General features: G+C 42.3%; 1 protein-coding gene across 5 annotated transcripts in view; it reads right to left on the bottom strand.

Moving 5' to 3' along the window:
* Positions 1-15,443, bottom strand: part of CAMK2A (calcium/calmodulin dependent protein kinase II alpha) — a 111,994-nt gene that overhangs the window by 19,202 nt on the left and 77,349 nt on the right. For all 5 annotated transcript variants that reach the window (XR_004425970.1, XR_004425969.1, XR_004425971.1 and 2 more), the window contains 5 exons: positions 15,019-15,102; positions 12,284-12,378; positions 10,562-10,684; positions 6,382-6,465; positions 3,693-3,735 (listed from right to left, as the gene is read on the bottom strand). Coding sequence is in view for 1 of the 5 variants with exons in the window: in XM_033140292.1 (XP_032996183.1) it covers positions 3,693-3,735; positions 6,382-6,465; positions 10,562-10,684; positions 12,284-12,378; positions 15,019-15,102 (429 nt within the window). In the remaining 4 variants the exon portion in view is untranslated. The remainder of the gene's footprint in view (positions 1-3,692; positions 3,736-6,381; positions 6,466-10,561; positions 10,685-12,283; positions 12,379-15,018; positions 15,103-15,443) is intronic.

Raw genomic sequence — 15,443 nt, forward strand, 5'->3', positions numbered from 1 at the left:
CATGGAGGACAGAAAACTAAATAAAGGATCAAGATTTGAATTCCCTGATTTGAATTTCAGTGGTGAACCCTTATCACTTTTAGAGCAGTCTCAGCTGATTACGGTAACTCACATCCACCTCCACATTTTTTCATTTTTAAAATACAAACTTCCTAAGAGTGTCATGGTAGACAATCAACCCTAATTTCCTACATTTTTCCTCAGTGATTTAATTATGTCCCCATTTGACCTTGTTTACTCCATTCAATAAGCAACCAGCCTGCATTAGCTAAGCGTCTTATGTTATCTTTCCCTACAGTTTAGCATTTATTTATTTAAATTTTACCCAGCCCTTTCCCCTTCGTCCAAGTGCTCATTGTGGCTAAGTGTTCCAGCTTATAATATGCAGCCCCGTTTGTCACATGCGTATATTGCACAGGTGTACTTCACTACATGTGCATGCTGTAGGAAGTCACAACCAATTATGGTTTCGCACTGCATGTACTCCATGTTGGAATACCAAATATTTGATTATTATCAGCTGTGATTGTGTACATACAGATGGTACATTATTTCCTACATGAAGCAGGAATGAGGAACCTTTTTCAGCTTGAGGGCCACATTTCCCTTTTGAACAAGTTTATGGGGCCACACGCCACACTACTTCTAATAATTTGGCCACGTATTAAATGTAATCACAAACAACTGTCCCCCTGTATTTTCCAAGGAGCTATTTTTTGCCGTGTTTCAATAAAAATCTCAGCAGATGGAAGCCATCCTTGGGAGGTCCTCATAAAGTGCTTCTTGGAAAAGCCTCTTCAAATTCTAACTGCCTACCTTAAAATAAAATTTTAAAAAACAACTTAGAAGAGGCTTTTTCTGAACACTGGCCTTTTGAGGACACTTGTAAGCAATTCCTGTGTGCTGGGAAGGAACCTTCAACCTATCTACTACCTGTATTCCAAAGAGGCAATCTCAATTTGGTAATGCTTCTCCCCTAAAATCCCCCCTCTCCCCATACGGTATATTTCGGGTGGAGCTGCACGTCCGCACAATAGCTCCCTCTCCAGAGTACAAGATTAAATCTTGCCCCCGCCTTTTTTGGGTCATCCATAATTTAAAGCAAATGTAAAATCCTGCTAAATCAAGGTGATGTTGCGAATCTTCTGTTGTGTGAAGGGAAGAGGATTGGCAGCTGCACTGATCCACTGACAGCAGCCTTTCCAGCAATGTGTCACAAAGCATTTTAGGAATGATTAGTTGTGCTTTGTCACTTCTTTGTGATCTATGGGTAAACGATTAATAACTATTTATGAATTGACGTGAGAAAAGACAAGTCAGTGCCTGAGTTAAGGACTGACATGAGCTTTCTGCCGTAGACAACTAAGCCACAATCCAGCACAGAGTCGGGCACACTTAAGCCTCTTGAAAGAAGTAGGTTGTGCAGTACTGCACAACTGTACATGTCTGAATAGGACTTACTCCCCACCTCCCCAGATAACTGTGTACAGGATTGCAGCTTAAGTTCACCTAACTGCGATCAATTGTAGTCCTGGTTGTGTATAATTACCTTCAAACTGTGAGCTTTTCACTTTGAGTAGTTATCACAGCGTGGAACCAGGGGAGGGAAGGAAAGAGGGGAAGCTTAGTGGAGGGGTGTGTGTGTGTGTGTGTGTGTGTGTGTGTAAAAAGCTGAACTGTAGGGTGGGAGGTCCTATGCATAAGAAGTAGTTTTCTTTCTCTTTCAAAATTACGAAGTGCTCACTTTTAAGTAGCAAACATCCCTCAATACCTCCCACCCGTGGAGTGGAAGAATGCATGAATCTTATTAAGCCATATAGTAAATCCTTGTCAACCCTGTAGCATCTCTAACATACATTCTTCCCATGTTCAAACTGTGCTGCTTGGGGACCTTTGGAAATAGGTCTGGGGTGGGAAGCCTGTGATTTTCCAGATCTTGTTGGACCCCAGGTTTCATAAGCTGCAGCCAACATGCCCAATGGTTGGAGGTCCAGCAACATCTGAGGGCCACAAGTTCCTGAAATAAGTAATATGTGATTTATGTCTGGACACCAAACGTTTGAGTCATACTCCAGGAATAGATCTACAGTACAAGACATCAAGTGCTTTCTTTCCAGGCTGCCACGACAAGGAAAGCCTTGCTGAGCTAGATGCCCAGTGAAATGAAAGGAGGCTGTGCACAGAAACAAATCTTGGATGAAGTTCCTGACATAGCAGACAGCGACAATGCATGTCGTGAATATTTAGGGAATTTTAAAATGATTGTTTATACATCAGTACTCCCTTGCCATTAGCAAACTATATTATTTTACCAAGGCATTTGATCTAAGCTGCAATTCTACGCATGCTATCTTCTAGGTGAGTAAGCACCATTAAACACAGTTTACTTCTGAGAAGCAATGCACAGGAACACACAGATAGTTATTCTGTGCCACTTTCCCAAGCATAACTAATAACAGGGCTGGAGCCCAAACTTAGAGGCAGGCTGCTGGTGCATTTATCAAGTCCATTTGTCAAGCTTCTTTTCCTAAAATGTAATGCCAATAGGATGGTGAAATCTGGGGAATGTTATAGAACAGGAACATGGTGCAAACAGACCAACCCAAACATCCAAAAGGTTTTGGTGTGTGTGGGGGGGACCTTAAGTTGTGCTGGTTTATACCAGGGATGAGAAACCCTGCCTACTGCCCCCAGGGACTCATGTGGTGGTGTGGGTAAGTGGTCAAGTGCTGCATGCCAGTTGGTATGGCTGGCACAAGCAGTGAGGGCACATGTGGTTGACAAGCTGCAGGTTGGCTGCCTGTGATTTACCTAGTAATAAACCCCCTGAGTATTAGCAGTGTGTCAGTATGAAAAATAAGAGTACAGTATCAGTCCAACCACATCCAGACTTTGCAATGCTCTATTCCCCTAACTGCACTGCAACCAGGAAGACCCAAACATATTAAAATGCAAGCTGTCTCCAAAGCATGTGATCTTCATTAGTAAATCAAAAGTCAACAACCCTGGATTTTTAAGCATAAGTCAAAACATCCCTACAGGATTCCACTGCAGTCCCAGTATCTTGCTTTCCAAATAGTATCTGTTTGTACAGTGCCGAAAGTAGCAACCTGCATGGAAGGTGCAGAAAAGTCAGAATTTCAAGACAACCAATAGGCAGCCTTGTCTACTGAGTAAAATCCAGCAGATGGATTTATGCATTGAGCAAGTGTGGGACAGGGGTCTGAAGGCATTTTCACGCACAATACAAATTGACCTTCATTAATGCCAAACCAACAAGGGTCAGAATGTAAATTTAAAATGCTTCTTCAGTTTTTTTCTTTCCTGCATTAATGTTTAGCCGCAGGTACAAATGGCAGAAGAATTCCAAAATGCTATCATAGCAAGGGTGGGGAACCTCTGACGATGCAGTTGCTGTTGGACCACAACTCCCATCATCCCTGACCATTGGCCATTCTGCTTGGGGGCTGATGGAAACTGGAGTCCTGTCCAACAACATCTTCGGGGTCAGAGGTTCCCCACTCCTGCTTTAGAGCCATGCATGAAAATGCCCTATTGCCCAGTCTTTTCCAATGAGACATAGTTTAGGGAGCCTGTCACACTGGCCGGTCATATTAAGCACATATGACCAGCATCCAACATATGAAGAGGCAGCAAGTCAATACTGTCCTGGACAGAGTTGGGTTACCTACCAGAAAAATTCCGGGTTGCTAGCATTGTAGTGAGGATTGCACCCTGAAATACACAAAAGACAAAAAGAAAACGGGGAAGCAAGAAACATCACTGGGTTCAGAATCAGACCCATCCCTTCCCCCAACCCTAGTCCTCCTTCCTCTTAAAAGGCATCTAGTGGAAAATGGAGCTGGCTGGGGCTCCAAGAGGGATGGATCTTTGGCATGGTTCCAGGGGTATGATGAATATAGTTCGGAGGTAGTATTAATAGATATAGCTAACTGTTTGCAGAAAACAAGTCACTGGATAGTGGCTCAGGGATTTTTAACTACTCTGCAAGTTTCTCAATGATGGCAGCAGGGGTTTATTATAACCACCTTATAGAGACTCAGTTTGCTTTCTTGCAGTGTTACTGGGATTTTATCCTCTGATGAACAAGCAACATCCACGCTCTGATGAGACCAGGACAACTGACAAGTTTCTAGCAGTCACTGATGAGGGCTTCCCATTGCGTCTCGAGGGCAACTCCCCATATCTCATCTCCCCATAGAAGCTGCAATAGCAGCTGGACTCTACTAGATACATCAGCGATAGAAGCCCCCCGCCCTCCTCGAGAATAACCTACTTGCTATACAGTGGTACCTCGCAAGACGAATGCCTCGCGCAACGAAAAACTCGCTAGACAAAAGGGTTTTGCAATTTTTTAGGTGACTCGCAAGACGAATTTTTCTATGGTCATGCTTCGCAAGACGAAAATTTCAATGCATTCCTATGGGAATTAAATTTCAATGTATTCCTATGGGAAACCGTGCTTCACAAGATGAATTTTTCGCAATACGAAATGACTTGCGGAACGAATTAATTTCATCTTGCGAGGCACCACTGTATTGTGAAATTAAAAAATACTGGACATTTAGAGACAGATCTATATATGTGGCATGGTTTGTTTGTTTTAAAACAGCAATTCAATTTTAGCACCTGATAATAAAATTTACCACAGCTACCACTATTTCTACTACTACTGTATTACTACACATATCTGTTCTCACATAGCATACTGTCCCATAGATGTCAAAGAGCAGATCGGTCTCTTCACATCCATTTTATAGATGGGAAGACTAAGGTACAGTACTGAAGTAACATCTTCAGAGCCATTCTCTGCAAGTTAATAAAAGAACTGGTTATAGATCTCTGCTCTCCTTTGCCAAGCATTTAACACCGACTATCTCTCAGTTACGACTGCCCGTTATTCTTACTGGAAAAGAAAACACCTCACAAAAGGAAGGGGCAGCACTGTGCATAAAACTGTTTCTACTTTGTCAAAGAAAAATGGGATGTAGACACACATATTGCCACTGGATAAAGATGCTGAGCTGTACCTGGACATTCTCTGTCCACTTGCACAAGAGCTCTTCTTATACTAAGGTGCAGGTGAGTTTTAAGGTTGCGCAACAGTTAAATCCTGTGCAACAGCTGCGCTAGTGAAAACTTGTTGAGCAGCAGATTGTTCAACCTGTGCAACAAAGTTACAAGCAACCTGCTGATTCCTTTTTCTTCCGCAACAACGTTCTGCAGTTGGAAAACATTTCACCAGTGGAACAAGTGTACCACTACTAGGGGACTAGAAAGCGCCACGTTGGATACACCCTGCATGAAACTTAGCATTTACTCCCGCTGGTTGCACTGGACTCAAAACTTCCATCCAAATATAACTTTCCAAGAGGGGAAGTGAAAAAGGTCAACTGGGCTATGCCTCTTTGATACTCTTGGTCATTTTTGTGGGTGGGTGCGGACACACAGAGCATTTCCCAATTTCCCAATCAATTTCATGAGCTAGTAAGAGGACATGTATAATAGGATTACATTAACATAATTGAAGCAGTAACAGATTACTGGAGGAAAAGTAAACACAAATCATTATCTGTTTCCTTGCTCAGTAATCTTATTAGCCTCCAGCCCTGAGGCTGGAAACTTGCACAGTATTCAGAGGAAGAATAACAGCATGTGGAGATATCCAACAAGGCCTCGGAGGAAGGTGCTGATGATAGCACTGGTGGCAATAAACGTCTTAGCTGACACTGAACTTTCCCGCTGGGCATAGGGCTGGCGGACAGTGATTTGAAAATGGTGAATTTGGACACTGATCCCAATTTCATTGTCTTGAAGGACGTTCCATGGAAATCAATGGAAGTGCCCTTAAGGAATGCAGATTCAGGGATTCCTAGGAAGCAACTTGAGTTTGCCTTAGAATCCTTAAAAAAGGGGGTTTAGTCTAATAAGTGTTCACTTATCAGGAATTATTTTAGTGGACTTTATCAAAGAGCAGGGTCCTTGACATGCCACGAAATAGTGACACTGCAGCACTAGTACCGCTCCAGTGAGCCTGAAATGGGTTGTTCCTTCTGCAGACACTAGCATCTAGTTATACAACAACAATCAATGGGGGCAGCAGGGAGCCACTGCTCTACTTTATCCTCTGTGCATATGACCTGAAGATTTAATTAAGATATCTAGGAAGGCCTTTCCTTTCTCAGCACAAAGGTGGCCATTCTGAAAGCCAATTTATTGGAAGCCTCATAGCTTTCTTGGAAAGTCCATTCTTTGGAAGCCTTTATGAACACAGGAAGGCAGATGAAATGGAAAACAGTCTGGTGATGTACACCATTTCCTAGAAGACCACCTACAAGTCAGAGAAGAGGCATGGATTACCTTTAGCTTCCTTCTGGCATTGAACTTCTTCAAGCAGTCCACAGTCTCCTGCCTGTGCATGCAAGATGCCACGGTGGAACGGTGCTGTAAGGCAAAAAGAAGGTTGCTCAGAAATGGAAGGGAAAATAAAATAGAGAGGTCTCCCCCCCTGCCTTTTTTTTTAGCAACCTGCCTTCTTTTACTTGTGGTATTCCTTGGTTTGCATGAACCCATGTGTCCTGATCAGCACTTGTTCCCTGCCCACTGTAACCAGGTAAGATCAGTGAAATCTATTGGGGAGTCTGTATTTTGAGACTCCAGCCTTTGTGGAGTGGGTTAGCCTAGATAACTCTCAGCTTCTTACACCTTTGTGCAGGATGGTTATTTCATGGCTACACATACAAGTCTAAACTCTGCACCATCTCTGTGTCTCTTGAATGTGCACTCATATATTAGGCATATGTGTGAATTCTCCAGGCAATAGCAAATAAAACTTTAATGGTTTGTGCAAACTAGTTTTCCTGCTTATTCATTTGTTCCTTATTTTGCTACACCAGAGATTCTGGAGATGGTTCATTAGGTTGTTAGCGGCTTGGGTAACCCTCCCCAGTCTGATTCTTCATGCACTGATGGCTCAGACTATTGTCCTTTTTGAGTGCAAGGGACATTCAAAACAGAGACCTGGATATAAATGTTCCAGCCCCTTGGGGAGGAAACCCATAGATTAACTATCTATGTAGTTGTGGCAGCAACACTTGATAGACAGAAGGGCACAAGTAAAAAATGTTCCAGGAAATAAACTGAGCATATTGCTTTAATGATAAGCAGCAGGGTTTGGGGGAATCATCCTATATAGGCTCCCTGATTCTGAGTGGATGAGAGCTAGTTATTTTTTATTTATTTTAAAAAAAACTTGTCAATGTCCTCTATAACAGTTTTATTCCAAGAGCACAGCTGAGTTACAATACGGGCTGTGGAAATAGTAAAAGTGCATCTCAAACTGTTATTTCTATAGATCAGAATGACTAGGTCTGGTGGAAATCAGGAAAGGTGATTTTAAAAACTATGTGCTTTGCACTCTTCTGAAGCTGTTTTTTTCCTGGTTTGATTGCTATGAGTGGACTGCATGAACACAGACACTTAGTAAGTGCCATCAGCAAATGGTTCATTGTTTTTTTGGAGCCACATAAGGGTCATTCCATGAAAATGAGGGGGGGAAATTAATTTTTTAAAAATAATAATAATATTTTTTTTACATGTTAAGTTTGTGTACACATATCAAATTGTTTTGGCAACAAAACAAATTATTCCCAGAATGCTTCATTCCAAGATGGCCACCACCTGAATGTAGCACATGTTGCAAATGAATTTGTTTTTGAAGTTAGACATACATTAAAGGTAAGATAAAATCTATTCAAACCATGTAAACAATTATTGTAATATGTATACTGAAAGCTTAAAATGTCATCTTTTGATTGCAAATAATCTATATTGCTCCAATTACATTTTTCATTGGTATTGATTGATTCTAATTATTGATGATGAAGCTGTAACGTGAGTTACCAAAACAAGTTATTTTTAGAATATCTTCCTGAATTGGAGCTTCAGAATTAAACTTTTCTGCATTTTCCTTCTAGGCAATAGATGCAATGTAATCATGTAAACATTATAATTTTATGTTACAGTTTGTGCCCTACAAACACTATCAACATGTGTAACGCGAGTTACCGCAATTATGGTAACTCACGTTACAGTGCTCAAATTTTGCATTCTAATTGCTCTTTTTGGAAAATTACTTTTTGGAAAATTACACCTGTGTGGCACAGGATGATATTCAAAGTGCTCACTGGAAACAAAACCAAGTAAGCTTGTTTACTTGTTCAATGTGGTATAGTGGGAAGCACCACCCATTGGTTCTTGCATTTGACAATTCTGATCATTCAAAGGAGACAGTGGTATGTTACATAGATTTCATTTTGCAGCAGATTCGTAAAGAAGTTGACATAATTAATGTATGGTCTGATGGACCAAGCTCACAATTTAAGAACAAATATGTTGTGGCTGCAATTGCTGCTCTTGAAGAAAAGCACCACAAGAAAATAAGGTGGAACTACTTTGCTACATCGCATGGCAAAGGCCCAGTTGATGGCACAGGAGGGACCATTAAGCGTCAAGTTTGGAATGCAGTGAGAGCAAGAAAGCAAATAGTTTTCAACAGTGGCGTAGCAAGCCTCTGCGCTGCTGGGGGCGGTGGCGGTGCAGAGGCACCCCCCTGGGGGGAGGGGCACGACGCGTGCATCGTGACGTCATCGTGACGTCACGGCGCACATGGATGCAGAAAGGGGGAATTTCCCCCTTTCCGCGGCTTTTTTTTGGTGGGAGTGGGCCAGTGAGGAGGGGGTGACAAGCGTGACACCCCCCCTCGCTGGCCCACCCACCCCCCACCGGAAAAAACGGCGGAAAGGGGAAAAGGAGAAGCAGAGCAGGTACTTGAATGCGCCTGCTCTGCTTCCTTTCCCCCCCCCTCCCAGCGGTTTTTTTTGGGTGGGGGTGGGCCAGCGAGGAGGGGGTGTCATGCCAGTGACAAGCGTGACACCCCCCTCGCTGGCCCACCCCCGCTGAAAAAAGCGGTGGAAAGGGGGAAAAGAGAAGCAGAGCAGGCGCTTGAATGCGCCTGCTCTGCTTCCTTTCCCGCCTCCCAGTGGTTTTTTTGGCGGGGGGTGGGCCAGCGAGGAGGGGGTGTCATGCCAGCGTGACACCCCCTCCTCGCTGGCCCACCCTCCGCCAAAAAATAGCCGCTGGGAAGGGGGGAAAGGCGACATGCTCTCGTTCGGGGCCCGCCCGCCCGGCGGGGTGGGGTGGGAAGGGCCAGCCAAAGTGTCACCCCCTCCCCTGGAACTAGGGGCGGCCCGCCCCCCGTCCCCCCTTGCTACGCCCCTGGTTTTCAGTGCCACTCAGTTTGTCACCACAGCAACTAAAGTCTCTATGGTGAAAATAGTGATCACACCAGGCCAAATCGTTAAAAGAAACGCTACGCTGAATACAATGAATATTTTCAAAAGTGCGCAGCCAGTGAAGGCCATATCAAAGATGCACCATATTAAGATTCTGGAACACAAACCTATTTGCTCCATACTTTCTAAAAATAGTGATGCAGTAACTAAGCAGACCTATGAAGTGGGAGTTCTACCTCCATTTAGTTCTAAACTTCCTACTGTTGCAAGTTCAACAGTTCCTGCTGATATTAAGCTTGGATCTTGGGTAGAAGTGAGTTATGAGGGAAATGTTTTTTCCAGGAACTGTGAAAGACATTAAAATTGTTGAAGAGCAGCAGGAGTACAAAGTTAGTGCTATGAAAAAAACTGGAAATTTCTGGACATGGCCTATGCCTGCTGATGAAATATTTTACATCCGATCTAAAGTCATTGGCGTTATTTCCCCACCTACTATGGTTAATTCAAGAGGCTATTATAGATTCTAAACTGTCTCTAACATTCATGTTTAAATAAATATTAGTCAAAATTTCCTAAGTGACAAGAAAATAATTATTTACCTTCATAAAATTCCAATGTATGAAATTATTATTTGAAAAGTAACGCGAGTTACCATATTATGTAATGTGAGTTACCATGAGAAAAGTTATTCAATTAATAACCATTGAAATTTGAAATGCCTGACCACTATGCTATGAAAGGCAAGATTTCTGTAATACTATTGCCTAAAAAGTTTTTTTCTAAATTCCTCGTAAGAGGAGGAAAAAGAAAAAACGTGGGTACATAAAATTAGGCTGTCCAATTCATGTAACGCGAGTTACCACACAAAAATAATTTTTATTTTTAATATTTTGAAATTAATATGAAAAAGGTAATAGGTTTTTAAAATAACCAGGTATGTATTATATACACAATTATTTTATTCAAGATTGCTTCTCATTTACTATGTTTAGATATTACTTAATTGTAGTAATCATAAGTCAAATGTAACGCGAGTTACCATGGAATGACCCATAACCAGTTGCCCAAGCATATAACCATTGCATGGAGCTCATGTGATACAATGCTTATTAATCAACATGCAAACAAAGGATTGCTCTGCTATGCATGTGCTACATAACTGAAATGTATTTTCACCCACTGAAACCCTCTAAAAAATAACTGCTTTTCATCCAGACAATCCTGAGGATCTGTGCAGTTGCACTTACTGATATCCATGGGTGCTTCAGAGCTTCAGCCGCTGTGATACGTTTGGATGGGTTGATTGTCAACATTTTATTGATGAGATCTTTTGCTTCAGGAGTGACAGTATCCCACTCGGGAGAAGGAAACTGTAAGAGCAAAGGGACAGCACTACTCATAACAATATGATCAGGAGCTCCCCCTCCTTTTTTGCACCATGCAGTTTGGCCTATTTGCACACTCTCTTTTTCACACTATACAATAATGCGGATTTGAGATAGGGAAGGGATAAAAGCATCCATTGTTGTAGGAAATGGTCTCTGACATGCACAGGATACTGTCAGAGTTTGTTATTATTTTTACCACTGATTTCCACCCAGCAGCTTTTCTTAAAAACAAAACAAAAAAGCTTCACATGGCCAACATTAAGGCTGGGTGCATTTCTTGCTAATCACAGTCAATACAAGGCAGTAAACGTAGCACAGAATGACCACTGGGTGGGGGCCAGGTGCTGAAAATGCTCTGCCAAACCCTGTTCTCTGCTGAATTGCCATCCAGCTGCAGGTTTGCCAGCTTGTTAACACACACAGCAAAAAATAAAAACATCCACAGAGCAGCCCTGTTGCACGACCCATTTGGCCTTTGTGTGCACTGAGGGGAAGCCATAAGGCCTTGCCCTTGAACTGTCACAGGGTGGGGTGGAAGAGGTTGGCAGCTAGAAACTATTAGTACATTGCCCAGTATCTTTTTGGTGTGGATTTTCACAACTGAATTTTGTAAACTTTTATTTTCTACGTTCATCCACTTGGTGGGTAAAGCTGGAGGAGAGCCAGATGCGTGGTGGCAATTTGCATGTTCATTCTAGGTCGCCCCCATCTGCCATCTGGCCCAGATCCACTTTCTTTGTTCCCTTAATGGCCCATCACCCAGGCGATTGCCTCACCAGGAAGCTAGCCTGACTATTCCAAGAAATAGGAGTAGGGAGGCAGGTATTAGAAAGGGCTTGGCATACAGTCTACTCCCCCTACAAAACTCACAACACTATCAAAAGCCCTGCATGCCTTGGGATCAGGTACCTGAAGAAAACCTGTTCCTACATAAGCTTGCCTGCACATTGAGGTCAGCAAGGGTGTTCCTGAAGTGAGGGAAGTTGCAACCAAAGGGATATTTTAATTGTCACTTAGTTATGGAAATCCCTTCCCCAGAGACACTCACTTGGCTATCTTTTCAACAACAGGAAAATAGCTTTTATCCTCCCAAGCTTTTTAAGCTTTGAGTTTTAACTATTTGAACCTCTGCTTTCATTTTATTAGGGGGCCCTGTGCTTTAACTTGCTTTTTCTGATTTCTTTCTTTCTTTTATTGTTGTAAACCAATTGCTTAAAGGGTCATATACAAACCCATGAAATAAATAGATACAAATTATTTCCTTTAAAAAAAGAAATATTCCCACTTAGCTCACTATATTTTTTCCTCACAACAAACTTGTGAGGTAGGTTAGGCCAAGAGACTGAGACTGGCCCAAGTTCACTCAGGAAGCATCACATGTGAATAAGGATTTGAGCCCAGGTCTCAGAGTCCAACCTACTAACCACTTCACCACACTGGTCCTCAAATAAGCTTTCAGGCCTGGTGCTCTGTGTCTGTGTGTGTACAAAGCAAAGCGGGAGCTGAGAACTCTTCAAAGAAATGACGGTATGTGAGAAAGAAAGAGAAAACAATGAAGGGATTGGGAGTGGGATCACTTACATCATAGGCTCCAGCTTTGATCTGCTGGTATAGTCGATGTTGATCCTCATCCCAGAAAGGAGGATAGCCAACCAGCAGAATATACAGAATAACTCCTGTGTGAGACAGGGACAGGCATTGTTATGTAAGCTCCAGCCACACACAGGTGGGAAAAGAGGTTAGTTCAGTGACTCAGAAAACTGGAGCAGCAGGCCTACACTGTCTGTGAGACTCAGAACTGAAGAGGATGTGAAAAGGCTCCTTCTTGACTGAATTGTCAAGGGTAAGTAGGAGCATTTTTATAGTTCAGGCTGAGCTGTCAGTTAGCATAAGAACATGCGTGACAGGGGGCACTTCCAAAGGACCAGCTCATTGAGCAATTGGCTATTTAATTAGCATTCACTCATTAACTTGTGGGTAGGTTAGAGTCAAAGCAAGTGTTAACACACAATTTTCAGTGTGTTTCCCCTCACCTTCCTTACTGCAAAAAATCCTATGCTTTGAGGAAGCCATTTCTTGTCCAAGACCTGCTAATCAACTGTTATCTGAGGGAAGCACCCTCTGTCCCAAACAAAGAAATCACTTGCCACTTAATTGTCAGGTACCCTGAATCCAGTTAGTAAAAAGTATATTGTCAAGTCTCCAGAACAGCATCCATCCTGACTAAGTAACAACATCCAGGAACATCAACACTGCAGTCTGCTCTGTGGGCTTGTTTAAGCCTAGTCTTTCCTCCATATCAGTTCATACAGTTGAACTTGGGTGGGACAAGGAAGAAAACCTATTATCTTCCTCACCTACCATTTCTACCTGTTCTCTTACACACTATCAGGTCCCTATGTCTGATCTCGGACACCCAAAACAGGTTTATTATTTTGAAGAGCTTTCTTTATCAACAACACACATCACAATGCCCCATTCTCTTTCTGTGCTGCTTAAATGCTGCCCAGGAAATTTTCTCCCACCCTAATAGTTTTTTTTGTATATAGATATTGAACTTTGAACATCTGGGAATGCCTTGGCAAACTTTTGCAAGGATTGGCACCGTTATGCATGCTAGCAGCAGTAATGCAACATTCAGACACATCAGACCCTGCGTCTGAGCTCAAAGATTCCTTTGGAATGAAAATGTAACATCAGGTGTATGTTCCTCATCTGTTTCCTACAACATTCTGCAACCCAACACAGGAAAAACTGTTCCCTCCATGCGTGTGCTGTGAAAATGAGGCTGAAGGTAAAACGTTTAATTAAGTGAGTCACTGATGCATCAACATGCCAAATAGGCAACATACACATACAATCTGGCCTCATGAGAGGGCTTGTACTTTTTTGAGAGCACTATTTGATATACCGGTATATTTTTAAAATAATAATCACTGAACTTGTGTGATGAGCAACAGATTACTGTTGAGAAGCAGACTTTCTCATAGAGACTGCCTGAGACTCCACTTAAGACTCTTATTCTTCAGAAGTGGCCCTGCTGAGGGGATGACCGTATGTTAAGTCATTGCACCAGGAAAGTTTCAGTTCCTACCATTCAGAAGATCTTTGTGGTTCATTATTCGCATCATATATATATATATATATATATATATATATATATATATATATATATATATATATATATATACCACATGCCATAGGAACCCAGGTGTTTTGCCAGAAAGAAACACATTCCATCTGAAATAGCAGCCATTCATAAAGTTTAATTCAGGCCACCTGCGTTCGCTTTTTGCTCTACCGTAACTACTCGTTTGGGTAACACAAGTGATTTAGGCTTACTATGTTTCCTTTTCTCATTGCACAATAAGGATAAGAGCTCTTCCCTGAGTCTCAAAAGAATGATGAGGATAAATAGATTAATGAATGAGAGACTCCTTGATGCTATGGTGATGGGGGAATATAATGGACTCTCCAACTTCACAAACATCCAGAAACACAATTTTTAATCTCCAAATTGCTCTTGTGGAAGTTACTCTCTGGTGAATGCTAATCCCATAAATCCATAAACTTTATAGCATAATGCTTCCTGGCTGCTAAAAGCTCATTCAGCTAGCTCTTAGCCATTCCTCCCACAGGTCATAAGAGTAAGGTTTTGGTTGTAAGATTTTTAGCCCATCACTTACAAAACAGTTTTTATATGGTTTCCTCTAGTACACATGATTGTGGAGTCACAGATTCATGCATGAATTTGTCATATTGACCAGAAAAGCTTTGCTATTTTTACTAAGAGCTTTAAGGACAACAACCCATCAGAGGGAGCGCTCAAGTGGGGAGGGGGCCATGCCAGTGCATTTTCAATTGCATTCAAATACAGAGCATAAAATATTTCCCTTCAAAGAGCTTCCCTTATTTTATCATCACAACAATCCTGTGAGCTAGGCTGTGTGGAGAGACGGTGACTGCTCTAAGGTCACACGGCACTCTTGCCATTGCACTACACTGGCTCACATCTTGCATGGGGGTAAAGAATTCTGGCTTTCCATTTGATCCACGGCAGAGGATGACAATGAATGCTCACATCCTCTTTCATGATGTGCTACTATAATTCTGTTTCCTGTAGAGTTTATCAGTCCACTGACACTAGTTCACACAGCAGCACTGACTGACATATCTCAGAGGTAACCAAGCCCTGTGAACAAGCTAGGGACTGCACACAGTACGGAAGACGGTGAGAGAACCACAGCGGCCTCCATCTCATTCCTCCAAGTTTTATTTTGCCTGTTTAGCCACTTTCAAAACATGACCTCACTTACCACATGCCCACAAGTCCACAGCTTTGCCATAGGGGTCCTTTCGGAGCACCTCGGGCGAAAGGTAGCCTGGAGTACCTGCAAAACCTAGTAAGGCAAAGAGTTACAATATGCAGCTAGTTACACATCATGGGGTCCAGCGGAGTCTGCAGCAAAAAGCACAAGGCAGCTATGCGTCGAATGGGAAAAGAGAATTGCTCTCTAATATTCCCACCGAACCTGGTGTTTGTTCTGCACTAGATACATGCTATCCTGGAGCACCTTTGCTGAAAATCACTCCTAACATCTCTGATTTGAGTCTTCCTGTGCTTGTAGAGCTATTGCTACAATCTCACTGCCCATCCACAAGAGAAAAGTGTAAGTAGTCTTGTGGTAACCTGGTATTGGTTTCTGAGCCCAATTCAAAGTTCTGGTTTTGACCTATAAAG

This window comes from Lacerta agilis, chromosome 2, assembly GCF_009819535.1.
Source record: "Lacerta agilis isolate rLacAgi1 chromosome 2, rLacAgi1.pri, whole genome shotgun sequence".
Classification (NCBI taxonomy): Eukaryota; Metazoa; Chordata; class Lepidosauria; order Squamata; family Lacertidae; genus Lacerta; species Lacerta agilis.